A 27714-nucleotide genomic window follows, 5' to 3' on the forward strand; every position below is an offset into this window, starting at 1 on the left:
GTCCGCATCATAGAAACAAAAAATATGCAACTCGAGCTTGCGGAATATGCAAGGATCCAAGATGCCAAGTACGAGGAAACACCAGAACTCGGCTGTTCATGTGGGTAGCTCCAAGACGACACGGGCCTTGGTTTTTTTGCATGCAAAGACCCCTTCATTTGCTGTGCCTACCCTCGTGGCAGCGCACTGCATCACATGTCTACCAAAGCAGGAGGTACGTTTGTGACAGCCTCTTCAGAGTATGAAGTGACAAAAGACTGAAACAAGTTCTGTTCATTCAGATGCCCCAGGGTGGTAGTTCATCAAGTCCCTGAAGCGATGGCTAGGAGGGATTTTACCTGCAACATGCTTTGCCGGATGTGCTGGGCACTCTTTCAAAGGCCGGAGGACGAGTTGTAAAGCCCTAGTTCACTATATTCCTGATTACACTGAGTCTTCAAAGGGGCGAGTTGATTGGTTAAGTTCTGGTTCAATTAGATAGATTGGCATCACCTCCGCTCTTGGCCGCTTGCACCTTGATCAGCCTCAAGGCAACTTTTTATCACCATCAATTGAGGTTGTGCGACGGATATTGCGATAAGCGGACAGAAATCATCTGGTGGATCAACTTTTCGTTGTTATATTTGATACAAGAGTAAAGATTCTCATTGACCGCCTACCCTGTGAGCCATCGCGATGCTACTCACAGATCTTGACTTTCCGACCTCTTCCAGAAGAATGGTACATAACTGAAGCCATATTAACAGTTTCGTGCTAAAAAGATTTTCTGCGATTCACAAGTCACACAACAGGCTGCAGGACAGTCGGAGAAGGCTGGGTGGCGGAGCTCCGCGACAGGAGACCTAGGAGAGGAAGAGCAAACGAGATTCAACGGACACAGTCACGGACACAGTCCAAGAGATCTCATGTAGAGTCTGGCGATATCGACATATAAAAGCACATGGACGCTATCCAGCCTGCAGAATGAAGGCAATTTCCCCATCGTCCGTAGATATTCCGGCTCTTCACTTGTGCCTATACACTCATCCGACAGCACCATGCCAACCACCACATACACCGTCTTCGTGACAGGTGCAACAGGCACCCAAGGCTCGGCCGTAGCGCGGCACCTCCGCACACTCGGCTGGCCCGTCCACGCGACCGCACGCAATATGGACGCCCCCATCGTGCACGAGCTGCAGGCCCTCGGCGTCGAGTTCACGCCAGGCGACTGGGCCAACGAAGTTGCGCTCACGGCCGCCATCGCAGGCTGCACCCGTCTCTTCCTGAACCTGATCCCCAACCTCGCCGACTTCTCCTCCGAGGTGCCGCACGCGCGGCGCATCCTCGCCATCGCCCGCGCGGCCGGCGTGCGGCACGTCGTCTACTCGAGCGGGCTGTCCGTGCAGAGCCCCGAGACGCGCGCCTTCTATGACCCGGACAGCCCGCCGGGCAAGGCGATGGCGTGGAAGCGCGAGGTCGAGGAGCTCGTCAAGGCGGGCGGCTTTGCGCACTGGACGATCCTCCGCGGAGGCTTCTTCATGGCGAACCTGCTTGCGCCACGCGTCATGATGTATCCCGGGCTGGCGGAGACGCACGTCTGGACCATGGCTTACACTCCCGAAACACGGCTACCGCTTTGCGACACCGAGGACATTGCTAAGTTCGCTGTGGCGGGGTTTCAGGACCCGGCGCGGTTTGATCGGAAGGAGATTTCGATTGCGAGCGAGTCGTGGACGCCGGAGGAGTTGATGGCGCAGTTGGCGGAGGCCAATGGGAAGGATATGCGGTGTCGGTTCTTGACGGAGGAGGAAATCGAGACGGAGAAGAAGAAGAACATGTTCGTGACCGCGCAGCTTATCTCGAGAGACATGAGCAAGTCTGTGGACATAGAAGCGGTCAAGTCTTGGGGTATACCGCTGGGCACATTCAAAGGCTTTCTCAAAAGGGAAAGCAAGGCTGTGAAGGAGACCTATCCCTAAACGCCTGGCGACTGCGGCAGTTGAAGAACGTAGTCACAAAGTCTAAATCTAGTCAGTCAAAAAGTCTTTCAAAGATGAGAAGATTCTTACCTGAATGCAACAGAGAGAGTCTAGTAAAAGCTTGCTTCATGAGGAAAAAATCATGTAGTGGTAAAGAAATACTCCCGTAGAGGTATCATATCTTGCATTAAAGCTCGAAACTAGTGCTATCACCGACATCCTGCCACATTTCAGACCTAAACTCATACATTATGTACTGTTTATGGGCGGTTTCCCGCCTAACCGCTTACCGTCCCCTTGCTCTAACCCCGCTGCTCATCGCCTCTCAACATCTTTGAGGAATCACTTAAACTTCGGCCTTGTCGGTGTGGTGAGGAAGAACATCGACAGGGGCGACATCCTCAACTGTCTCATCGGTGTACTTCAGATCCTCTTCAAGAGAGATAGTGTCCTTGATTCGGAGCAGAATAATGGGCGCGGCAAACACAAGGGCGGCGCCCAAAGTGCCCCAAGTCGCACCGAAGATGGTGTTGTATGGCTTCTTGAGGCCGTCCAGTCTCCAGAAAATAGCATTGCCGACGGATTGAATACCTTCAAGTTGTTAGTCTTGGTCAAGGTTTGAGTAAAGTGGTGAGTGTAATCTGCTTACCCTTGTAAAAACCGGCAAAGTTGGCAGCCTTGCGGCCGGAGTTGGACAAGGCACCCATGTACCAGTAGATGCAGGTTTGCCAGGCGGCATCAAAGAAGCCCATGAAGATGTACAGGAACATGGGTCCAATGAACTTCTTGCCACCATCAGTCCAGTCAGCTCGGCCGGTATAGGTGGGGTTGCCATCCGCATCTACGGCCTCAACAACCTCACGAGTCGGCTGCTGCTTCTGCCAAGCCCAGCCACCGCCCCAGACAACGAAGGTGAGAGTCACCAGAGCACCAAACGCGATTCTAGCACGAACCGAGCGACGGATTCTGGCGAAATCCAGAGCGAAGCCGAAGATGACAGCACCGAAGATCTGAGCAGCCCAGTAGAGCACGTTGTTGAGGGCACGCGTGCGGACGTTGAAGTGAGCACCGTTCATATCGTTCATTTGCCAGGTATAGAAGGTGTTGGAGACGAAGAACATGGGGAAGAGGAAGAGGATCCAGGGGTCTGAGATGATTGTCTCGTACAAACCCTTGAGCTCAGACCACCAACTTGGGTTCTTCATCAGAATGACATGCGAGCCATCGTCACGCTGGATAGAATTGGCGTTGCACAGGAAAAGTGCGATCACGGCACCAGCAAACATGAGAACAATGAATGCGGCATAGGTGCCATCAGTGACGGCGCCTGCGGTCTTGTGGATGTTCTCGCCCAGGGGGATCAGAGCACCGATGACAGCACCCATGTTGAAGATGATCCAGAAACGAGCGATGTAGCGTCCCTTCTTGTCCTCGGGAGGGTAGCTCATCATGATAGCACCCTGGCCACACCAGAGCAGACCAGCACAGACACCGAGGAAGGCACCAGCGAAGACCACAAAGCCATCATTCTGAGTGTGAGAGTAGGACAAGAAAGAGGCGGCATAAATGCAGTAGCCCAGACCACCAAGAGACATGGTAAGCTTGACACCGAGTCTGTTGGCGAAAGTTCCGGAGAAGAAACCAACAACAGCAAAAGTCGAGTACAGGGCCGTGTTGGCATCATCCTGAGCCTTGGCGTCGACCTGACCACCACCTCCGAGGCCGCCAAGGGCGTTGAACATACCGGGGCACAGGAAGCACACCATGGCCACCATGATCAGCTGAACCTGGGGCGATGCATACCAGAACTCCCTCTTGCCGCCGAATCGGAAGCCCTTGTACATCCATCCGGCAGGACGCGGGATTGGCTCGCCGACCGGGTGTGTCGTCGGGCTGGATGAAGGCGGTGCCTCTTGCACGCCGGGGGTTGTTTTCTCGTCAGCCATTTTGAATTTTGTCAATTTCGACTTGTAGATGGATTCCCTCAATCAATTGACCAATCCGGTAGTTGCGCGGCAGTGAAAATATTCCGTCGGCAGTTAAAAGACGGTGCTGCGGCGCTCACTGAGCTAGACAAAGTGAGGGTACAGGGAGGTAGCGCAAAAGCAAGTGCACTCGTGATCTACCTGTGGGTGGTGGGAAGGCTGGCGGGGCATGCGCTGCTGGAGAGAAGAGAAGAAGAGGAGCGCTCTCGGAAACCCAAATTGGATGCTTCGGGAGCAGAGAATTAATAAGGGTTCGTGGGGTTGGAGATGCTTTGAGCCAGGTGCAAGGTGCCAGGCAGCGGAAGGATGCAGGGCCTTAATGTAAATAGTAAGATCAGGCCAGCCAAAAGATGGTGATACGGGATGCAACGGGGGTCCAATGGCCGCTTGTGATTACAAGATAACGGCTGGCACAGTGCAACCGCGAGGAGACAAGGGTGGTGGTACCGTAGTGTGATGGATGGTAAGTCAGTCGATCAGGCAAGCTGTGTGCTGCTGGTGCTGGTGCTGGTGCGCCTGCGGCTGTCGTTGCTACCACCACCGGGGAAGAGGCCAAGGTACCGTGGAGAGACAGAATACTCGATCCGTTGGTGACACGACACCGACCAGGTGGGAAGAAAAGAAGGCTGGGCCGAGGGCAGGTCTCGTCTCGAAGTAAGGTAACAACAACCAAGCCACGCACAAGCAGGGCCCTAGAAAGCTAGCTGCAACTGCACAGCAAATGCCCAGTCCGCTGGTCTCGCTGGTCTGATAGACAGACACAAGACAAGCAGAGTGACAAGGGACCCGTTCTTGGTGTTGTTCCTATCAATAGGTACGAGGTACTGTACGAAGGTCGCTGGGTGGCAGCAGACACGACAATCAAGCTGCCCGCGGACGCGACCTGTCTGCCTCGACAAACGAGCCGAACAAACGAGTTGCTACGTGACAGCTCCGAAGACAGGGGCAGCTTGACTGGGACAATCGAGTCGAGGGCGTCCCCCACCACAGGCCCAAGCCGGTCTAGGCGGGTTTAAGGTGACACTGGCGACCTGGGGGGGATGGATAGCCGGGTGGCGCTGGCGTTGGATCGGGGGATGCGCGATGAAACAGAGCAGCCGTGCAGATGCAGGCGTCGTTCAGGGTTGGGTTTAGCTCGCTCGATATCCGGGCCAGGTTCGCACAGCACAAGACAGGCAACGCACTGCTAATTAGCTGGTTATTGGTTCGTATCGGACGGGCCTTTTCTGGCTTGCTCTTCCATCCAGCATCAGCATCAGGATGCTGCTGGTGGAGGATGGATGGTTGGTTGGAATTGGATGACCACTTGTGCTGATTCTGCTGACTTTCTCTCCACTACGGTGACTGCACTGTGTTGCGAACTGAGGCAAAGAATTGGAGGAGGATGGAGCGGAGAATGCAAGAAATACGCGATATGGAGAATGCGATCTGGCCCCTAAGAAAAGACAGAGTGGATGATGATGGAAAGTGTCGATCACTCACTCAGGCTTACATGCCGTGCCGGTACAGTATAATGAGAAATTACTGCAATGTTGCTGCACAAAAAACGCACCCAAAATACATCGACATGTGGGACGAGGGACGAGCAAAAAGCAGAAAGAACGAGATGCTGGCGCTTTCCCGTGCCACCCTCGTCCCTGCCCTCCGCGGGGTGCTCAAATTGACTTCCATGTCCTAATGGGAAAGAGGCGCACGGCAATTTGGCGCCGCAGGGAAGGCACGAGGGTCCCTGGCACGATCATAGCCTACATAGTAAGTAACTCTGTAGCTTCCACGTTGTTAATATTTTACTCTTGCAGGGTAGGTGCGACCTTGAGGAATCAGCGGGCGATCAAGCACATCCGTTATGCGGTGATGGCATCTGTTAGCATCTACAGTGTGTACATAGCTCCTAGACTAGCACATTATATCTGTGCACAGTGTTGGCATCGTAAAGAAGAGATATCTCTACTGTTTCTTGTAAATGGACAGCATCTTCAATTCTACAGTATGTACTGGAGGAAGGAATGCTGGAATGCCGGGGCAGGAGCACCCCTGAAGCTTGATAAGGCCGGACCGAATGAGCAGTTGCTGATTGGGCTAAGCCAGCGCCAGATCACGAGACAGGCCCACCCCAATCTCAGGCTTGATGCGCTCATTGGAAGGCGCGACCACGCTGCTCTCTTCAGGAAGGAGGGAACAAGCCAGGCCGGCACCAAAAGACAGAATGCGGGGCGATCGAAGGCCAACTGAAGAGGCCACTGAGACGGCGTAGAAGACCGCTGGAAGCCACGCCGAGAGCGTTAAGTAGCAGGGAAGCGACGCCGCCCTACTAACGCTAGCCCAGCCCGCATAACCGTGCAGATGATGGATGGAGCTAGGGCTTGGGGCTTTAGTGCAGAACTACCTAGGCTCGCTAGGCTAAGGCCTGAGCTTGGCTGCGGAGAGGACGGGCGGGACCCTCATGTAACGTTTCGTAGATTAAAAAAGAGACCACCACACCACAAACCACAAACCACAAACTAAACCACAATCGCCCAGTCAGTCAGCCAGTCAGTCAGTCAAAGCCAGACAGCCGTGCCGAGCCGTGCAGTTGCAGCACAGCGAAATCGATATACTGACACTCACTCACTCATTTGGTGACTGGCTGACTGACTAACCAACAGAACAGCCTGCAATGTCGTGTCTCGTGCCCTTCCCCGGCAAGCAAGCAAGCCTCAATCAGGCTGGGCTACCCTATGCTCATGCAAATATGGAATCATCAACTCCATCCCGCGCCTGCAACGGCCACTAAGAATCAAAGACATTCCCAGTTACTATGGGCCCACCCATCACAAGCAGCTTCTCGATAACACACTGCTCCATGAGTCCATGGCCCTGGGTAGCCCGTCTTTGATGCCCACAGGAGAGAGCCCACATTGTCCCCATCCATTCATATCTGTTGCATAGCACCAATATCTTCGCATATCGGCAAGCCCACTGTGCCGGATCGACCAAACCGAGATGCAGGGGAGACACGAGGGACCGCTGGGAAAGGGTCTCTCAGTCTCAGGAATTGTCTGATGGTATGGTTCTATGGCTTCTGCCTCCCCCTATCTTGGGTTCTGACCACATGTGAATGTTACACAGATAACCACTGGTCTCCTTGGCTGCATCTCGCTTCGTACTCGGCCGGTCGGAACTCCTTTGTTTGATACGCGTCTGGACAGCACGTTGCTGTTGATGTCATGTTCATGTCCATGTCTATGTGTTCATGAGCAATTGTCGACAGCAACATGAGCGGACAAGCCAGCCATCGTTGCCATTCACATGTTGCCTCTGCTCATGAGAGTTGAGCCTCCTCCGCCGGCCATTACTAACACATGCAAGTCAAGCGTCTCCATTATTGATAAGGTCCCCGAAGTCCACCACTTGGCCTGTGCATCAGTCTACCACCCTGGGGCATGTACATGTATCAGTTCCACCCCGTCTGCCCTTACTATCAGCCCCACGGTACCTCCAGCTTGCTTGCCTCACCTACGTTGGGAGCCTCCTAGACAAGTGCCTTGCGAGGTTACATTGACTGTCCCAAACACACTTCAACGAAGCCAGTGCGGTAACGAAATCGGACTTGGCTGGCTCTGCATGCGCATCACAGTGCAGCATTGCATCTGGCTTAGACTATTACGACCCTTTGCACTTGCTCGTCAGGGCGACCGATCCTTGGTTGCTACTATGGCACGCGACGGGTCAGAAAGACCTGACATTAGTTTGTTTATCGTAGACATCCATCGAGCATGCTAGGGGATAGTAGGTAGGATCGTCAATGACTGGTAAATCCAAATTGGAATACCACGCCAAGCATGCCTACTCTATTGTCTAGAGCCAGTCCCTGACTAGAACACACCTTGTTGGACCATTAGACGTTTCATAGCTATCTTACTCGGTCCCTGAGATAGTCCCCCTTTTTTGACGCTTCTGCTCTGTGCTTTCTCTATCTCCTTCGAGATGGCATTGCTATCGACATATTCTGCTCGACCGACGGCTTGTCTTTGTGAAAAGCTTCACATTCTCAAGATGTGTACGTGATCAAATATCATTCATGTCTTCAGGTTTGTTCTATAGACCTTGTAAGTCAATAGACCGATACACCTATCAGCCACAAACAGTGCTTTACCAGCGCATTGATTCTTGAAAATGATCTCAGTTGCGCACAAAGAAAGCGCATTTTCCCCAATGTCATGCAGTTGCTTTCACGGTCGTTTTCATAAATTACGCTGCTGATACGTCGATGTCAAGAATACGGCCATGAAACCCGTTGACGCCATCGCCGCCTTATTAAGCATGCAGGTGGACGTGTGGGTCACATTCTCTTTTCAGACCCCGCCGTCAATGGCCTCCAAAGAAAGCTACCAAAATGCATCTTGATAGACTGCGATGCCGCCTTCGAACCAATTTTCCTGTCTCAATTGTTCCCAGCGTAAGGTGAAATGCGACAAGTTGAGCCCTTGCTCCAGTTGCTCCAAGACTAACGCCAAGTGCGTCTATCGACCGCCTCCGCCATCGCAGAGACATCGGAAACGGCTGACACATGGCGACCTCCTGTGCAAAATCCGGGAGCTCGAGTCCCTGCTCACCAATCATAATGTTTCATACGAACCGTTGGATAATTCATGGATTCAGTCATCTTGGGAGACGAAGTTAGAGCCTGTCAGGAGCTCTGGGGCTCAACCGAACCCTGACTCCGCTGGAACGACAATAGCGACCCAAGCCCAACTCGCGACGCATGGCCAAGAAACCATTGGTGTCGACCTTGTTGCCGAGAAACGTCACGAGGCATCGCGTCTATGGTCTGATCTTACTGAAGATGTAATTGTTCCCTCATCTCGCTAAAAGTTTATGACTAAAGATAAGTCCAGTTGAAAGTGCCGCAGATCTCACAGTTGAGACAGCCCATCAAGGATGGAGAGGAACAGGCCACGATCATCGATACAGCTTTGCCTTTGTCGTTTTCACTGATTCCAAATAATGTTAACACACAAAATAGACGACTAGAGTTACATCCGGAGCCGAAACACGTTGTCCAGCTCTGGCAGACTTTCGTAGATAACGTCAACCCTTTGACCAAGATTGTTCACACGCCCACCCTCCAGAAGAAAATCTTTGAGGCAGCATGGAGTGTCGAAGCAGCTACTCCTTCACTCGAAGCTACAATATTTGCCGTTTACGCGTTGGCTGCCGCCTCGATGAAGCCGGGTGACTGCCTCCATGCATTTGGCGAGAGCAAAGCAACGCTCGTGGCCCGCTATCGCATGGGTGCAATGCGGGCCTTGTCTGATGCTGATCTGCTTGCAACGCGAGACTTAGCGGCTCTGCAAGCGTTGGCTCTAGTTCTTGTAACTCCAGCGTACATTCCTCATATGAAGTGGAAATGTGAGCTAATCTCTCTTTCTAATTTCAGATGATTGATCCCCAATCCGAACTCTCAACCACAGCGGTCGCCCTAGCTATGCGCATCGCCCACAAAATGGGGCTACACCGCGCTGGACAAGACACACGCGTGCCATTTTTCGAGCAGGAGATGCAAGTTCGCTTGTGGTGGTACATCCGCGGTCTAGACTCACGCACACGTCGAGCAATGGGTCTTCTAGCTACAGTCGACGACCTTGGCGATGTGCGCCTTCCGATGAACGTCAACGACGCGGATTTGCATCCGAACATGACCAAGCCACCTACCGTCCAACACACCACTGCAACAGAGATGGTCTTCTGTCTGATGAAGTATGACTTATGGCATTTTGTGCGGAAGTCATCCCACTTCTCTGGCAGCCTCAACCCCAGGGAGAAGGCCTCGCAGCTAGCGTCTTCGACTGATGCCGAGGCAGTGACGAAGAAGCAATTAGTTCTCAAAGAGGTTGAGGGCATGCTCAAGGAGAAATACGTGAACCATCTCGACACAAGCATACCACTCCACCGTCTGTCGGCCGCCTTAGCAAACATCACCACTCACACTCAGAAATTCACGATGTTCCATCCACGGAATCAGCCTGACGGCGGCAAGCACATGTCTCAGGCCGATCAAGACCTCGGCTTCGAAAGCAGCGTCAGGCTATTGGAGTTGGACTATGAGGTGCGGGACACTAGTTTCTCGACGCTCCTAATAGACCATATGGCATGTCGGACACAAGTCGAGGCTCTGGTCTACATGGTCAGCGAGCTACGGCAGCGAACGAGTGGCTCTCTTGTGGACACAGCGTGGGGACTGCTGGCGCGGATGCATGAGGAGCAATCGGAAGTCATGCAAGGCAACCACAGGTTCTACATCGCACTGGCGGATCTGACACTCAAAGCTTGGGAAGCGCGCTGGCAGATGCTGGGCCTCCACGCGGAAAGTGTGCCGACGTTTATTGAGATACTACAAGCCGCGAGAGGAAATCCAGGGGCTGAGCGGTCGTCGATGGCGGATCCCGAGGATCCGCACTTTGGGTACATGGGAGACATTATGCACGATGAGACTCTAGACTGGACGTACTGGAATGATCTGCTCCAGCTCTGATCAATCAAAAATCCTGTTAGCCACGAATTGTGTCATTCAAAAGCATCTTGCAGGCGAAGGCCACTCGGGCTTCCGGACACGACTAACCGCATTCGGAAGCACAGACCCGACTTGTCCGAGTGCAATGAGAGCAAGTCACGAAATATAAAATACAACAGGTGAGTGAGCTCTTCAAGAGGTACTTGTACTATTCATCTAACTCACTGATAGCAGACATCCTGAGACATGGCACAACAGAATCTTCCAGGCTACTACGCGCGAGGCCACTCTGACTTCACCATCGCAACGCAGCAGCGACGCACCGCCGAGAAGGATGCAGGCTTTCTCCTACCACATATCAAGAAGACCGATCGCATCCTCGATGTCGGCTGTGGGCCTGGTACAATCACCGTGGGTCTAGCCAAGTACGCCAGCGAAGGGTCGACGATTGGCATCGACATCTCGACGGAGGTCTTGCAGAAGGCGAAGAACGCAGCAGCCGATGCCAACATGCCTAACGACGGGCCTGGCTCTCTCATCTTCCAGGAAGGCAATATTCTCGAAGGGCTTGCGTACCCTGACGATACATTCGATGTGATATTCAGCTCGCAGGTCCTCGGCCACTTCCCGCCGCCAGAGATGCCTCTCCGTGCGTTGATCGAGATGCGACGTCTCCTGAAACCAGGCGGTGTTCTCGCCTCGCGCGATGCTGCAGCTTCCCATAGCTACCCGAAAAGCCTGGAGCTTGATAGATTGTACAACCAGAACCAGTTCCGCGCATCGCGCAAGGGCAAGCCTGAGGCGGACCCCACAGGGACAATCATGCCCACGCTTTACCGCCGCGCTGGTTTCGAAGCCGACGGAGGCAAGGTTCGTATTGGTGCTGGAGCGTGGGTCGTCTCAGGGGCAGAGACTCGGAAGTGGTTGGCCTGGCGCATTGCTGGCCAGCTACAGCCCGGAGATCCCTTCCGTCAGACCTGGCTGGATGCAGGGATTCCCGAGGAGGAGATCGAACAGGCTGTGAGTGCTGTGAAGCAGTGGGCAGAGACGGAAGATGCTTGGTCTGTATCAGTGCAGTGCGAGATGCTCGCATGGAAATGAGAAAATCGTGGCCACCGTCTTTATTATCATGCTTCTAGTTACCACGAAAATCATATTAGACTGGCAAGAACATGGACTACAATCAATCGACAGGTCACACTCCTTGGTAGACTGCAGTTTTTGATGCAGTCTGGCGATATCGGACAATTAGATCCCTTAAAATGTTGTGTTGTTGTCGTGACATATTAGCGGAACAGCTGCCTGTGGAGTGTGCGTGTTTCCTCACAGAAAATCAATCGCTCGAGAACCCTTTCACGAGGTACCTGTCAGAAGATGAAAGCTGCAGTCTGAAATTTGTGTTTGGATTCTATTACATTATATACTGAAACAAAAAACCATCCATTTCATTGATCTTCTCTGACCATGCAGAGATCTTTGACTTTTGTGTGACCTCACCACCAAAATTCCATGTCCACTTTCTGATACAAGTGCGACATCGTCGCAAGCTAAAGCAAAATGAAAGATGCTTTCAGAAGAGAATCAGTATCGTGTCTCCTTGGTCCACCTTCACACAGAAGGCTGCAATGCAACCAAGCAGAATGGTGAGCGGTGGGCCTCCTTACACCTTGAAGAGGCGAAATCCATACACCTCTCCCTTAGCATTGATGAACGCCTTTACTTCCTTTCTCCACCGCAACAACTCGTGACCGACCACCCAAGAACGATCATGGTAAAGTTCTTCCTCGAGCACCAACTCATGAAGTCCCATTGCATGCCCCTTCTTTTTGAGAACCTTTGAGTGCACCAAAAAAGCTGTCTCAAGTAGAGGAAATTCCCTAACCAGAGTTTTGAGATGAGTGTGCACTCCATGAGGCAGGTCTTCTGGACTACCGTGACACTGCCAGAATATGTGCGGTGAACAAATTGCAAGATGGCGGATATTGCTGTCTGAGATGCGATATCCGTAGAGGTCGTACTCGAGAGTATAAGACTCCAGTTGCATTCCTGCAATGCACATGACATCTCTGTCGGGGCGGAAGGGTAGATTTGTAAGGATCAGGCTTCTGGGCTCTGAGGCCGGGGTCTTGGGGTCGATTATTCGAAGCACCAGTCGATCTGGCCCTAATGCTGCCATGATCGCAGCTTTGGAATCTCGAGAGACGGATAGAAGACTCTTGAGTCTAAAAACATGCTCTTTCAGACTGGAATCAGGCACAAGTCCGATCCGATTCTCATGATCTCCACCTCTATGGCGCCAGCGTCCCCAAAGGCGTTCCATCTCCGGGAGAAGATAATTGAACTTTGTACGACGGAAGACATGAATAGTGTTGGCCGTGTCCTCCATCGCCATCTTCCAGACAATGCATCGAAGCTCGGTAGGCAGCTTGGGAAAGCAGTGGAACGACTGGAGTAGGCCTCTGCTCAGGGGCCGAGCCTTGACAGCTGGCGCTTTCTTCGCTACTTTCTTCGGTACCTTTATATAGGATAAGGTCAGAAACCTAGTCTAATCAAAGTGGACTGAATTGATACATACAGGCATCTTGTCATGGATCAAACCAAAGGATTTGTGTCTTGTCTTGTCGGAGATGTGGTCTGCTCTGATCTGTGGCGTGAGACTAGAAGATTTGGCACCAATCGCGCTGCAATGCTTGAGTCCTGGCGTGACTGGTGGGAGATGATGAAGTTTGAATCAAATCTATCGCAGCAGTGACTCGAGAGACCAAGGTATCTCACTGTAAGCCCTGCAATTTTCGTCGGGATAGGGACACAAAAGTGAAAAAGAGATATGCAGGGAAAAACGGCTGGCGACAAGGGCAAGCATCTAAATTAGAAGAGTGCGATATGAAATGTGGGAAAGAAGGACGATGGAGACGCGGCAAATAGGTGGTGGCAGATAATCACGAACGCGTGAGAAAAAGGGAGAAGTAAATAGAAGCTGTTGCTGAGAAAAGCGGTGGTTACTCAGGGCTTTTGATGGATTAGGGGGTTATCACGTGCCACCATATATGACTGCAGAATTATCGCAAATAGCACTTTGCAGGGCAAGAACGACAAAAAACAGATGGAAATATTGACATATCGCGTTGTAGGGGGATATATCTCGATAAAGAATTAAACTATGTCACTTTATAGGCAATAGGCAAAAGCTAATTTGCAGCATGAACTTTGAAAGACAACATCATGAAGGGGTTTCAAGAGTTGTGATTAAAGATGAAGATGAACATCAGAAGGTTGGTTCACGGAATGCTTAGAGTGTGTTGATATCAACACCTCAATACATTCGTCTCCTCAATGAAAGTCTTGCATCAACAAAGCATCAAATACAATATAATGTTGAGATATTATGCAGTCATGAGTTACTCCATGCACTATTCATTGACAGCCCTAGAGCATGGGTGCAAGCCCGATTGAACTTTCACCACTGATTAAGCATCCCAGGTATCTCTGTTTTTTGTTGAACATCGGATCAAACTAAATACATGGTAACGATTTTTTTTTTCATCGCCTTGATAAGGGTTAGCCCAAGCCCTTAGATTTTGTTTGTTTAGCTTCTTTATACTTCAAGCGAATGATAAACACGCCCTGGAAGAATCACAAAAGGGTGGGTCGACCTACAAACCTGAACCACGATGTTTGATCTGTTTGCCGACAAACAACAACTGTCTGTACTGTCTATCGATGGCCTGAAGCTTCTTGCTCGCTGTGTACTTGTGCTCAGTTTACTTTATATCATCGAACACCAAGTCAGAGTACTCAGAGCAAAGTGTGCTTACCTGACATACACTGACCGGTTGGCGACCTTCTCTGAATGGCCCCTCCAGAGCCCAACCCGATTCGAACTGGCAAGACGAGGACTCTACTGGCTCCCTACTGCCAATGAACCACTTCGATTGGTCTGCGCCTTTTGCAACCGTCGATTCACTCCCTGGCCATCAACATCGAGCCTTCAAACCGCATCTCACTTTTGTGAAAGGCCTGGTGCCAGTTTGATCCTCAGTGATCGTCCAGCCTCTGGTTGTGCATGTGAAAACGGCAGTTTCGATCGGGATTATCAGACAAAATCACACGGAAATTGCAGGAGAAATCTTGCATTTACGGCCCTCGACGTCGCAACCCAGCCTACTTCATTTCATCAACCCGAGCCAGAAAACCCCAGTCGCTCTATCAATTCATCTCAGAACCAGCAAACGCTAGACACAGTGTTCGTTACACCCACTTGCTCCATCAGTCAAGTCATGACGGTTGCGTCTATAGCACCAGGTCCAGACATCACTGGTGTTATCATCTCGCAAGCTGCCTACGATGGCATACGAGCGTTTCACGAATTTGCTGGAGATGTCATCTTCTGAAGATATTTCCTGGAGAACAACATGTTGGGGTTTCGCAATTGCGCGAGGAGATCATTGTTTCTAATAAAGGCGAATGGGTAAAAAGAAATAGATTGCGTCTACTCATTCATACCATTTGCCTCAATGATCACGGAGCAACGTACATGTCTCTAAACTTCTCAGCTTCAAGTCCGTCTTCGTGCAGCTGACCGTGCTAGACCCCGCATCGTCAAGAACGATAATCTAATATCCGTCTAAGATGTTCACCCGGTGCGACAATGGCTGGTATGATGTTCGCTGATCAAGACAAATGTTCTCTGTCGTTCACCGTGTTCGGTGACGATTCGCCGGAACGTGACGACGCAAATGCGCGACAAGATGCATATGCAATGCAGCTCTGAGTGCACCAAGCGCAAGCGTCACTTTGTGGCGCAAATAGACTGGTTCACAGGATTCGATTGATTGGTCGTAGATATTGTCATACCACCAAGCTAGCAAGAATAATGTGGTTATCTTGAAGCGGGATCAAAATAGTTGCAGGAGTTGCGACTCGTCTCATCATCGTTGGCTAGAATTCATAGTACCATCGCAAGTGCGTCACAACGCAGGCAGGCATGAGAGGTAGCAAACAGCCAATGGAGCAAGCAAGGATGTGCGACCATGGAACATGGTCACGGAGCTCGTCGTGGTATCCCATTTGAATGACGGATTGCCCAACCTTGCCCGACTTGACTCACTTGCCTCAGCAAGTTCTTTGCTCTTCCTAGGCACCTTCACGAGCACCATGGATGGTTCGCGCCAGGTAGCGATGTCTCCAATGCTAAATAGAAGGGGCAATCGGGAGAGCAAAGGCTTGAATACATCGACGAGACTATTTTCGAAGATGATGGTCCAAGAGCCCTCATATGACAGGGCGTTAGATGCAAGACTCGCCGCTCCGGGTAGTGAAACATCTCGTTCCTCGACTCCCGTGACGGATAATTCGTCGCAGACAACGAGGTCATCGGTATCAAGCTGGGGAATGTCTGCACAACAAGACTCTGAGTGCAACTATCACAGTGACGATGAGGCAGATAAGCTGGGAGCAACAGGTGATAGGGAGTGAGTTTCCCTTTGCCATCTAAATTGATCAATGAGACAAAGCTGGACGATGGCGCGCGCATTTTGAATACCTTCAATGCTGACATAATGCAATCTATAGCTTGGGAAGTACGCCAGGATCTGGGTTTCGAGATTCCATACAAAATGTAGGACAGAGCCGCCGCGTTGATGCAAGTATCAGTGTCTCCACGCAACCGAAAAGCTCTCTTCGTCAGCTGGCATCGATGGAAATTGATGAAATGACGCATGTTGATGATGAAACTGAGGCTAGTGAGAGCGATAGCGAATTCTATGATGATGAGAATGAGGACCAAGACGATGATTGGAGCGGTGAGGATGGGAGTTTAGAAGCGACCGTCATTGCTGCAGTTGATGGCGATTTGGACCTTGCGGCGTTCTTGATTCCTCTCATTCACAACAATTTCAACTCCACAATCAGAAGAAAAGTTGAAACATGGCGACAATATGGCACAGCTTCTAGTTCGGCAGGGTCGGGAGGGAGTGGTGCACAAAATGGTTCTGCTTCCGCATCTCCGAACCAGTCACCACCAGCTTCTCGCAAACGGCAGAGACTCAATTCCAACGGCGGAGGCGCAGGGAGTCATGAAAACGAGGAGGAAGAAGAGGAAGAAGACGGAGAAATGAATCCTAGGAACACAGATACCTCTCCGCAAGATCTTGTTACTTCCAGTTTGATGCTGGCTTGTCCATTTCATAAGCTGGATTGCATCAAATACAGCCAGCACAACACGTCTGGACAGGGGAAGAGACACGACTTTCGAACTTGTGCAGGACCAGGGTTCAAGAGCATCCAACGGCTCAAGTATGTAGGGTGAACCCAAGCTTGCTGCTTTATGGCTGATGAATCCAGGGAGCACCTGAAGCGAAGACATTCTCCAGTGCAGTGCGACCGCTGCTATCGCACATTTCAGGGCGGCGACAGGGCTGCTTGTGTGAAGCAGCTAACAGAACATCGTCAACTCGACAAACCTTGTGATCGTAAGGACTCATCTCTCAAAGAAGGAATAAGCGAGGCGCAGTGGGCTGCGTTGGATAAGCAAAATCGTAAGAGAAATCAAGAGTCTCACCGAGTCGAGAAATGGTTTGAAATCTGGATCATTCTTTTCCCCGACAACCCAAGACCTCAGACACCTTGTAAGTCAAAGCCAATCATGAGAAATGAAAGATTCTAAGCATCAATAGGGTACGATGGTGTCATGCCAAGAGGATCCAATGCATCGCCGTCAACTAATCGGGACACCTTCGTGTCGCTCTTTGAAAACATACTCGATCGTAAAATCCAAGGTCAGGACATCGTCTTTCCCACAGAATTTGAACATGATATGAGGCAAAAGCTACGAAATCTTGTCGAAACGACTTTCAACGTTTTTACCAGCCTTCACGGACCTCTATCCCCAACAACAGACTCATCTTCGAGCCGATCTCGAAGTAATAACGTCTCTTCCCTCGTTGGCGGCTCATCTACGCATGTATCTCATCCCTCGAATGGGTCATCTCAGCAGTTGACAGGTTCGACTTTATCTACAGCCAACTCTGCGCCGGCGCAATCCTATACGTTAAACATGAATGGCTCGGCAACATCTCCGCAATATACGGGTATGGTTCCCATGGCAAGACAGCGCAGCCAATTCCAAAATGCACTTCCTGCCCAACTGTCTCCAGCCCTTCAACCGCAGGTCCCTCTGAGCACATTCTCCACCATGCCTCAGGAGAATCTTAGCAACTACTATACAGTATACCCCAGTCAGCAATGGCAATTTGGCATGACCTATCAACCAATGCCAAATTTTCCTGGAAACGGGCAACTAGGTATGACGGAAGAATTTTACAATCAGACTGAAGATTTCACGCAGGGAACACAGGACATGCGTTTCGATCACTAGTCTATGATGATTGCTATTTTCCCAATCATTGTGAGGTTGTTTCCTTTTCTTTCGGTCAGTTGGAGTGGGTATCTCAATTCGATGATAGATCTATTTTACGGTATAGCAATCACTCGAGTTCTTTTGAATGAAATCAATTGCTTATTTGACCCTGTTACATACGTGAAAATGAAATTTCATCAGGATAAAAGGCTTCGTGCTTCATGAATGCGTATACGATGAATGCATAAGTCATGAGGCTATACCAGTATCTAATATCCCGAAACTGCTGTCGCGGAACTATGTCTACTAATCCAGGATCAACTTCTCATATAGCTAACAATGCCTTTGGAGCGGTCTGTCGAGGCCCGATGCCAAGACAATTAAATTGAATTCCAGGAACGAATTTCATTTATGGCATGGAATGTGGGGAAAGAAGCTTTCGGGTGGTTACATACTGGGGAAATAACCGACCAACCAGCTCACTCAGCACATCCCAAGCCACTTTATCCTACACCTTAAAAAATAAATGTCTGCCAGCAGTTTGAAGTTTGGCTTGCATATAATCCGCCGGCTAGCCAGCGAGAGCCGGCTTATACTACAAAAGAGTCAGATCGGCAGAGTATTTTGTCAGAACGTTCACCCGCAGGATGCTAACGTCCCACCTTGAAAACGAAGGTTCCTGAATTTAGTTTTGGCGCATAGCAACTATGGGCATCTCGAGTAAATCAAATCTTCCCAACCAAGAAAGAGATTTCCGTCAGACCGTACATGCGGTGGGAAAACTACTCCCAGTCCTTAGCCTTGACCATCCCTGGTGGTACTTTATCGAATGGCTATACGGACTTCCAGAACCACCGAGACGGAAACGAACGAGGCCGATGGAAGTGATTTGTGTCGGACCGCCAAGGTCAGGGACCGAGTCACTTCAGCAGGCTCTACTGATGCTTGGGTATGACTATACGTACCACGGCTGGGACATCGTTTACGACGAGCAGTGCTACTCTCCTGGCTGGGTTAGGCTGGCTCGCAAGAAATGGTATGGGAGTAACGATGGCGAGGCCAACATCACAGCGGCGGAGTTTGACGAGCTCCTCGGTCACTCTGTCGCTGTGACAGATGCAGCGGCTAGTTGCTTTGCAACGGAGATGATCGCGGCATATCCCAACGCCAAAGTCGTCCTCAATGTTCGCCCAAAGATTGAAGCCTGGCATCAAAGTGCCGAAAACTCGCTCATTCATTCGAACGAAAGCTGGGGATTTTGGATTGCAAGTCTCTTCAACCGCGAGTGTTTCTGGGCCTGGCATGTGTATCACCGCTTCTTCTGGCCGCTTCTGTTCCGAAGCCCTGACGGAGACATGGCAAGTGCCATACGAAAGAACGGCAAATGGATATATCGAGGTGAGTGCGCTTAGACCGCTCAAGGTTCCGAGTCCTTGTGCTTGTTTCTTTACTGAACTGGCAAACTAGAACACTGCAATATGATCCGAGGCCTTGTACCCAAGGAGCGTTTGTTGGAGTGGTCTGTATGCGATGGATGGGAGCCATTATGCAAGTTCTTAGACAAGCCGGTTCCACTGATAGAGTTCCCTCATGCGAATGCAATGAACGGTGGATGGAAAGCGAGGGAACAGATGTGTAACAAGCGCTGGGTTGAAGGCGCGTTTCTAACTATGTTCTCGTTGGTAGGCTTACTACTTACTGGGCTCTGGTGCTGGCTCCAATATGCCTAATGTCATAACCACTTCATCCGAACAAAATTTGCCAAGTGCCTTTCACATTTGCTCTAAACTCAAGTTACGGAGCCGTATCTGGGCGATCCCACTCCTATTAAACCGGTGAAAGAGTCACTCGGGTGAAGAAGTTTATCACAAGAAACTCTCACAAATCGCTGCGAGGTGCAGTGCTTTGACACCATCAGGAGAAAAAGATCTCGGCGGCTTGCATTTAAAATACTTATACACTATCGATTCAGTAGGACCAACTCCTGCTAATCTGTTAGCATCAATGTCGCCCACTGTGCACTGATTTTTTTGTTTCAGAAAATTGAGCACTGATTCACTGTGATTCATCCACGCTAGGCCATAACAGGACGACAACTGCCAATGTCCCCTGGCGATAAAGAGCCGTGAAGCTACTTCAACCTTCAACAACTCAACGCACCCGACAACAACAATAAACTCAATATTCACACCGCCGCTCGTCATGGCTTCGAATTCCCTCAAAGAGCACGAGCTGCAAAACGCAGCCAGCCACCAAATAAATCGGAACTCCGCACCGTCTGTCGATGGGCCCGGCCCTCCTGCCGGTACAATGCGTTCATGGAAATTCTACTCTATCATCGCAACCCTGTCACTCACTGGGTTGATGTCAGCCGTTGAAGGCACAATTATCACAAGTGCGCTGCCGACCATTGCCGCTGATCTGGGTGGCGGTGATGCCTACATCTGGGTTCCTAATGCCTTCCTCCTTGCGCAGGTTGCTGTGCTACCGCTATTCGGTCAGGCCAGTAATGTTTTCGGCCGTCGACTGCTGTTGCTCGGCGCTGTCGCACTCTTCACCCTCGGCAGCGGTCTCAGCGGTGCAGCAACTAACATGAGAATGCTCATTGCTGCTCGAACCGTGCAGGGCTTAGGCGGTGGTGGCATCAACCTGCTCATCGAGACGATCGTGACAGATATTGTTGCGCTGCGAGAGCGTGGCAAGTGGATGGCTATTGTACAGCTAGGAGCCACCATTGGTGCTACTCTAGGTCCCTTCTTGGGTGGCTTGATCACCGATCGTTCAACATGGTGTTGGTGTTTCTATCTTAATGTCCCAATTGGTGGCGGTAAGCAGTGAAAACCGCATCTACAATTATGTTTCTGACGTCTTGATAGTCACTTTTGCGGCTCTCTTCCTATTCCTCCGCGTCAACTACGAGCGAAACATTAGCTGGTCATCTCGGTTCAAACGTGTCGATTTCTACGGCAATGCCATCTTTGTTGCCGCAATCGCCGCTGTGCTCATTGCTCTTACCTGGGGAGGCACTGTATATGGCTGGGGAACATTTCACATTTTGGTACCCCTTTGCCTGGGATTTTTCGGAGTGCTTTTGTTCACTGCTTTTGAATGGACACCACGACTCTGTCCGGAGCCATCCTTCCCTAGACAAATCGTGTCGAATCGCACCTCGGCGGCTGCTTTGGGTCTCACTTTTCTCCATGCCATACTCGCGTACTGGACGTACTACTTCTTGCCGATTTATTTTCAGGCTGTAAAGGGCCAGTCTCCCATGCGATCCGGCGTTAGCACTCTGCCCACCTTCGCTGGCGGGCTGGGATTCGCTGTACTGGGAGGTGTTCTCCTATCTGTGGTGGGTAAATACAAGCCACTCCAACTGGCGGGCTTTGCCGCGGTTACAGTCTCCTTTGGCCTCTTCAGCCTGCTGGACGCAAAGTCGAGCGACGCCGCCTGGGTATGCTTCCAGCTAATTTCGGTCATTGGCGGCGGCGGGCTCGTCGGCATCCTGCTGCCAGCTGTCCAGGCCCCCTTGGACGAAAGTCTGGTTGCGACGGCCACTGGAGTGTGGAGCTTCGCTCGCTACTTTGGTTGCATCTGGGGCGTTACGATCCCGGCTGCGATCTTCAATAACGAGTCTCGTCGCATTGGGCAGTCAATCACCAATGTTGAGATTGCCAGCATCATGACAGGTGATCGCGCCTATCAACACGCGACAGCCGCTTTCCTGAACAGTATCGATGACGATGCCGTGCGGCAGCAGGTCATCAGTGTGTTCACTGGGGCGCTGCGTACGTGCTGGCTGGTCGGCATTGCCTTCGCTGGGTTGGGATTTCTGCTCACTTTCGTAGAAAAGGAGATTGATCTCCGCACCCAGCTGAACACCGAGTTCGGCATTGAGGACGAGAAGAAGAAAGACTTGGAGAATGACACTAGTGATGCTGCGCCAGCTGCTGCAGTTGAGATTGGAGTAGCTTCAGTGGTCGCGCAGGGAGGAGCCAGACAAGATCTGGCCTAATGATATGTTTCATGGCGATGGCGTTGAATTATAGAGGATTAGAATGTAGATAATGCAATCCCTGAGGCTATGCTTCCGAACGATGATTGAGAGCGAGTCAAGTTGCACACATGCGCGACAGATCCTTTGGAATGTGTCAGCGACTCAGGGCGGCAATTGCACCTCCAAACGGAACGAGCGGAAGTTTAGAGCGAGGCTTAGTATGAATGCGGGAACAAGCGCGCCACACCACGTAATCGGATTCCCAATGCGTCTGGCATATTACATCTCATGTGGTACTGGGTAAAGAACATTCTGAGTTTATAATCTTTGGACTTGATCGTCGACGATGGAGAAAGTAAAGGCTAAGTTGCCCTCATGGGACAAGACGAAGACTCAAAGCAAGAAGGGCTTCGATAAAGTGTGGGGATGGGCCGATAAGCTTGGAGCGCCCGTCAACAGACTCTCCAATCGCATCGGCAGCGAAGCTTTCTGGCCGACGACCTTGGACAAGGAAAGCGATAAGGCGGCTAGGATTTTAAGATCATTTTGCAGTGAGCCACCAAAAATGCCCATGAGATACTCTGACGTGTCCGTTTGAGCATCCGTGCTATGACGGAATGCTCGGAATCGCGAAAGGGTCCTTAAGCTAACCAAGTGCGTCACAGAGGATGGTTTCTATACTGAGGAAGAGAAGCCAGCTGATCAAGCTGGCCCCAAGCAGAAGCAGAGGGTCTTGAAAAAGATCCCACAGAAAGTCATTCAGAATGCTGTTGGCCTTGCAATCTTCACCACAATGCGTACCGGTCTGTGGATCTCCGGAGCCGGCGGTTCCGGCGTCCTGGTGGCCCGCAAGGAAGACGGATCCTGGTCGCCCCCATCCGGCATCATGTTACATACGGCGGGCTTGGGATTCCTAGTTGGTGTAGATATTTATGATTGCGTAGTGGTGATCAACAACCGCAAGGCTCTCGAGGCTTTCACGAAGATCCGAGCGACTCTAGGCGGCGAGATCAGCGCAGTTGCTGGACCGGTGGGAGCTGGTGGAGTTCTGGAGAACGATGGCAAGTGGAAACAAGTAAACAAGCCAGTATTTACTTATCTCAAGTCACGGGGGTTCTACGCTGGTGTTCAGGTTGACGGCACTGTCATCATCGAACGAACGGACGAAAATGCACGGTTTTATGGGGAGACGATAGGGGTTGCGGACATCTTGGCCGGGAAAGCTCGACATCCACCACCGGAAATCAAGTTGTTGATGGAGACTCTGAAGGCTGCAGAGGGCCGGACTGACGTTGATGAGGAGCTCATGGACGAGCTAGAAGGGCAGCCGGCACCAGGAGATGTGTCCGTTGATGCTCCAACCGACGGCAAGCTCTTTGGTATCCCAGATCCGGACGATCCAGACCCGTTTGGTGTGCATGCTTTGGAACAAGAAGGGCTCGAAATCCGTGATGCGGCAACTCGCTCTAGGCCGTCAAGTCAGCAATTTGAATACCACCCCAGTCCTACAAGTCCCATTTACAGCAAGTTCAACCGCAGAAGTACGGAGGGGTCGGGAACAAGAAGTAACCGTGGGAGTTATAATTCGCACATGAGATGGAACTCGGACCGGCCATACACGACATCGGAGGCTGGGACACAGACAGAACCTGTCATCATTACTCCAATCGCGACTGACGCTACCAACGGAGTGGCTCACGTAGAGGCGGCAGAAGACGATGACCGGAGTATCTATGAGGATGTTGCTGAGTCAGATATCATGAGCCCGGATGGGATACCTGTCAACCATAAACAAGCTGCGCAAGAAAAAGACATTAGATCTGATGACGGAATCGAGACGAAAGCAACTAATGGAGCAGTACCAGCCGAAAACAGTCCGGCCCGTGTGCCCCCACCGTTACCACCAAGAGCTGCTTCATCTTCTGAGCCGGCTTTCGAAGATGTGAGCCTGAAGGATGCCTGAAAGAACGACTCCTTGGAGTGAGTTTTCTTCGATCATGAAATTTCAATCATCTTCTTGTCCGGGTCATCAGAGCATCTGCGCTAGATCTTGATACAGTGGTGTTAGTATATTGTCACAAAGTGATGAAGAGAAGCGATTTGAAACATATCATATATTATACACAAGAAACACGTCATACGCTGCACTGATTAAATGAAGTGAAGTTCGAGCTGCTGTTTGCATAGGTCTTGTTGATAGCGTTAAAAACGCCACTAACCCGCTGGAGCACTAGTGGCTTCAGCGACTGATGACCTTAAAACACGCCCGAATGCCATGCAAGATTAGACTCTACATATTAGCCTGCCACAAGTTGGTAGATCGCCACCAGCGGACTTAACCCACTAATATATCCGATGCGGCTCAATTTCAAACCTACTTGGGTAGAACTTCAAACCTGCATACGACTCCTGGAACATAGATGTTTCTACAACGAGGCTGAGTAAGTGAAAAGAAAATTCAGCATACGCCGTGGATGAAATGCAGAAGCAGTTTCAATTCATAGATGCAACGAAGAATGACAAGCTTACGAGGAGGCTAGCGCGGAGTCACGCGCTGAAGGGGAAAAACAAGGGCAAGAAACTCCATCGACGGTCGAGATTGGATCTGGGCCAGTCACAGCGACACACATATATCCCACTCATTCCAGGCCTTGATAGTCGACAGAATTCAAGAGACGATGCTTCTCCATCCAAGAGCAGTGTTAGCGATGGCATGTTGCCCCTGCCACTCACAATCGATATAGCACCGCAAACCGAACCCGATATCGTCCAGTGTAAGACATCTTTCACATCCATGCAGCAATTCGACACTAATACACCTTAGTCTTCTCAATTGTTATGCAGGCTTTATACCCCCCGCAGATCTGTCATTCGCTCGACCAAATAAGGTCAATATGGCTTGATATGCTGTTCATGGATAAGACCTGTATGATTAAAATCTACATACGAGGTGCTAGCCCGCTAACTTCTATGCAGCATATCACTGTTCAATAGCTCTTATGGGGACAATGAACGGCTTCTTCTTTGAAAAAGATTTATTGTCACCGAACGCCTCATACCATCTAGGACAAGCCGTCAGCTTGGTTAACCAGAGGCTCGGGACTGCGGAGGCTTTGTCTGATTCGAGCCTTGTAGTCGTCAATTTCCTCATAGTACAAGAGCTACTGCGTGAGTCAAGATCTAAAGCCGAGATTCATCTTCGGGGCCTCCAGAAGATGATAGAATTGCGTGGAGGATTGTCTCAACTCGGAAGGGACAGCGGCCTAGCGTTGAAAATCTGCAAGTGTGTAACCCTAGTCATAACATGATCAGCTGTTAACGCTATGAAATCTAAAGGACCGATCTAGATTTTGCACTGCACTGGGGCACGACAACCTGCTTCTATCGAGACCGCATGCCTGAAGTTGCCGAGATGCTATCAGCGGAAGGCTTCTTCATGAACAGAACCCTGATCAATTATGGATCGCGGCTCAATAGCATGAACACCTCTCTTCAGCAAATACTACTTGACGTCACTAACGTGGCTTGCTTGTTCAATTTGATCGATGCTGGGTCGAAACTGGATCCGGTAGTATTCCAAGAAATAATTATCTCAATCGGGGACCGCCTTGTTCGCTTTCATGCCTTAGGTGATTCCCCACTGGGTATGAAGTTGGAAGCAGCCTATCATATAGGTCTCATTGTATTCTTGACGACATTGTTCATCCAAATTGGACGCCGTCGTTTCTTGAAATATGGCCTCGTTGGCCAATGTCTTAAAGAAGTGATCAAGCGAGGCTTGGACGAGGATGACAATGATCTGTTGTTATGGCTGCTTTTCATCGGTGGGATATCAGTCTTGGGCGGCGCAGATCAGCCCTGGGTTGTCCTCGAAATCCTCAAAGCAACATCTTCCATGGATATTGCTAACTGGACAGAGCTACATAAACGCCTCAGTCGATTCCCATGGATCAACAATCTTCATAACGCGGCTGGAGAAGCGCTTTGGCACACAGTGAAGTCTATGCCGACTAGTACGTTTAGCTAGTTATGCCAATGAAAAAAAGGCTACATCCAACTGGCACGGTCATCTTGTCACTTCCACACTTGATACTTCTTGGTAGCTCTGCCGGACGGGCTTTGACAATCTCCGTCGCTAATATGGATTTAAGGAGGTGAAATCTCCCTCCATCGATATGGATTACATGGAGGTGTACGCACGGCAAAATCGGGCTAGAGACTGGCAAGCCAACATCCGGAGGTTGGCGCTTCGTAAAGAGCAGATTGATGCAACATCTCAAGGCGCCTCTTCCTTCAGCCAATGAGAGAGATGCTTCCAGATTAGTGTCTAGCGCCTTTTTGCCTGATTTTCAGCCCAGATTTTTTGCTCCATAGCACTGCCCAGTGTGATTCAGGTCAGCCAATGAGAGAAATGTTTCCTAATTGGGAATGAGCCAATCAAAGCCATTCCTGTATCTTCAGTAATACCCCCTAATCCACAACTCGTACATAACTGCCCACATCGCGCGAGTCACAGACAACTCGCGAAGGTTTAGCAGATGCATCGTGAACAATTACGAATCATGAAACAAGTCATCATGCCCGGAGTTAGGATCTTATCCGCTATCCTGGCGGACATTGCAACGGGCAGACCTCTGCTGCTCGACTTGTACGGTGTCTTGAAACTTATGACGCATTGCTTTATTTCACCATGCCCTAGACACTCGCGCCTATATAATGGTGTGAGCCAACTATGAGGAGCACTCAGCATTTGGGAACGCAAGCTGATTATCACCTGTTCTGTAATCTGTATTCCCTCCTTTCAGAGAGAAAGTTATCACCATGCCCGAAATTCTTGGAAAGCAAGTCGGCTCAACTGGCTATGGCCTCATGGGTCAGTATGGGTGTGCACGCTGGGAGCGAATTTTGCTGATGATATACTACAGGCCTCGTCTCTCATGATCCGCCCATCCCGCCCGAGCAGGCCGTGAATGCCTTGAGAACGGCGCTCGAAGCTGGTTGCAACTTCTGGAATGCGGGAGAGCACTACGGGACTCCTGAATGGAATTCGATCAAGCTCTTGGCCAAATACTTCAAACAGTACCCTGAAGATGCCGACAAAGTACTTCTAAGTGTCAAAGGCGCTTTCGACTTCCACACGATGACCCCAGACGGTTCACCTGAAGGCATCAAGCGCAGCCTCGATAATATCCTCAGAGATCTTGATGGGACGAAGAAGATCGATATTTTTGAATGTGCACGAGTTGATCCCAAGACACCACTTGAAATCACTTTCAAATTTCTCGAAGATGAATACATAAAGAAGGGTGTCATTGGCGGAATTTCCATCAGCGAAGTCAGCGCTGCAACGGTTCGACGTGCGGCCAAGATTACCAAGATCTCATGCGTGGAAGTTGAACTCAGTTTGTGGTCAACACATGTTCTTGAGAATGGTGTTGCTGCCGCATGTGCCGAGTGTAACATTCCCTTGGTTGCGTAAGTTGTGCTTAGATTTGATGCGAAAGCTTTGTTTGTTGACTTCGTCTTTTATCAGGTATTCGCCTATTGGCTCAGGGATGTTAAGCGGTCAATTCAGGTCCGCAGATGATCTTGCGCCGAACGACGCTCGACGTTATTATCCCCGCTTCCAAGCAGAGAACTTCCCAATCAATCTGGAGTTGGTAAAGCAACTTGAAACTTTAGCCAAGAAGAAAGGTTGCACATCTTCCCAGCTTGCCATAAACTGGGTCAAGGGCTTGTCTAAGAAACCTGGCATGCCTACCATTATTCCCATTCCAGGCGCGACGACCGAGGCTCGAGTTCGAGAAAATGCCCAAGACTGGGAGCTCACAAACGAAGAGCTATCCGAGATTGATGATATCCTGGCAAAGTTCAAGGTGTCTGGCAACCGATACCCGGATGGCATCCCTATAGATGGCTAA

The 27714-nt window shown here is 50.6% G+C and overlaps 7 protein-coding genes across 7 annotated transcripts; 6 read left to right on the forward strand and 1 right to left on the reverse strand.

Annotated features, from left to right (window-relative positions):
* Positions 1–1037: 1037 nt before the first annotated feature.
* UCRPA7_8849 (putative nad dependent epimerase dehydratase protein) lies at positions 1038–1961 on the forward strand (the record flags this gene model as incomplete). The annotated part of the gene is made up of 1 exon (XM_007921358.1): positions 1038–1961. One exon carries the CDS (start codon positions 1038–1040, stop codon positions 1959–1961), a length of 924 nt encoding a protein of 307 aa, XP_007919549.1.
* Positions 1962–2307: 346 nt separating this feature from the next.
* Positions 2308–3907, reverse strand: UCRPA7_8850 (putative major facilitator superfamily transporter protein; the record flags this gene model as incomplete). The annotated part of the gene is made up of 2 exons (XM_007921359.1): positions 2308–2552; positions 2611–3907. 2 exons carry the CDS (start codon positions 3905–3907, stop codon positions 2308–2310), a joined length of 1542 nt encoding a protein of 513 aa, XP_007919550.1.
* Positions 3908–9431: 5524 nt separating this feature from the next.
* UCRPA7_8851 (putative c6 zinc finger domain-containing protein) lies at positions 9432–10460 on the forward strand (the record flags this gene model as incomplete). The annotated part of the gene is made up of 1 exon (XM_007921360.1): positions 9432–10460. One exon carries the CDS (start codon positions 9432–9434, stop codon positions 10458–10460), a length of 1029 nt encoding a protein of 342 aa, XP_007919551.1.
* Positions 10461–10685: 225 nt separating this feature from the next.
* On the forward strand, positions 10686–11540 carry UCRPA7_8852 (putative methyltransferase- family protein; the record flags this gene model as incomplete). The annotated part of the gene is made up of 1 exon (XM_007921361.1): positions 10686–11540. The coding sequence occupies one exon, from the start codon at positions 10686–10688 to the stop codon at positions 11538–11540; it is 855 nt and encodes a 284-aa protein (XP_007919552.1).
* An 8620-nt stretch (positions 11541–20160) lies between these two features.
* Positions 20161–21811, forward strand: UCRPA7_8853 (putative efflux pump antibiotic resistance protein; the record flags this gene model as incomplete). Its single annotated transcript, XM_007921362.1, has 3 exons — positions 20161–20587; positions 20673–21584; positions 21645–21811. 3 exons carry the CDS (start codon positions 20161–20163, stop codon positions 21809–21811), a joined length of 1506 nt encoding a protein of 501 aa, XP_007919553.1.
* Positions 21812–22139: 328 nt separating this feature from the next.
* Positions 22140–23756, forward strand: UCRPA7_8854 (putative duf500 domain protein; the record flags this gene model as incomplete). The annotated part of the gene is made up of 3 exons (XM_007921363.1): positions 22140–22344; positions 22459–23334; positions 23440–23756. The coding sequence occupies 3 exons, from the start codon at positions 22140–22142 to the stop codon at positions 23754–23756; spliced, it is 1398 nt and encodes a 465-aa protein (XP_007919554.1).
* A 2858-nt stretch (positions 23757–26614) lies between these two features.
* UCRPA7_8855 (putative pyridoxal reductase protein) lies at positions 26615–27714 on the forward strand (the record flags this gene model as incomplete). Its single annotated transcript, XM_007921364.1, has 3 exons — positions 26615–26666; positions 26719–27268; positions 27369–27714. 3 exons carry the CDS (start codon positions 26615–26617, stop codon positions 27712–27714), a joined length of 948 nt encoding a protein of 315 aa, XP_007919555.1.

Source organism: Phaeoacremonium minimum, assembly GCF_000392275.1.
Source record: "Phaeoacremonium minimum UCRPA7 unplaced genomic scaffold PA7_03_scaffold_610, whole genome shotgun sequence".
Taxonomy (NCBI): Eukaryota; Fungi; Ascomycota; class Sordariomycetes; order Togniniales; family Togniniaceae; genus Phaeoacremonium; species Phaeoacremonium minimum.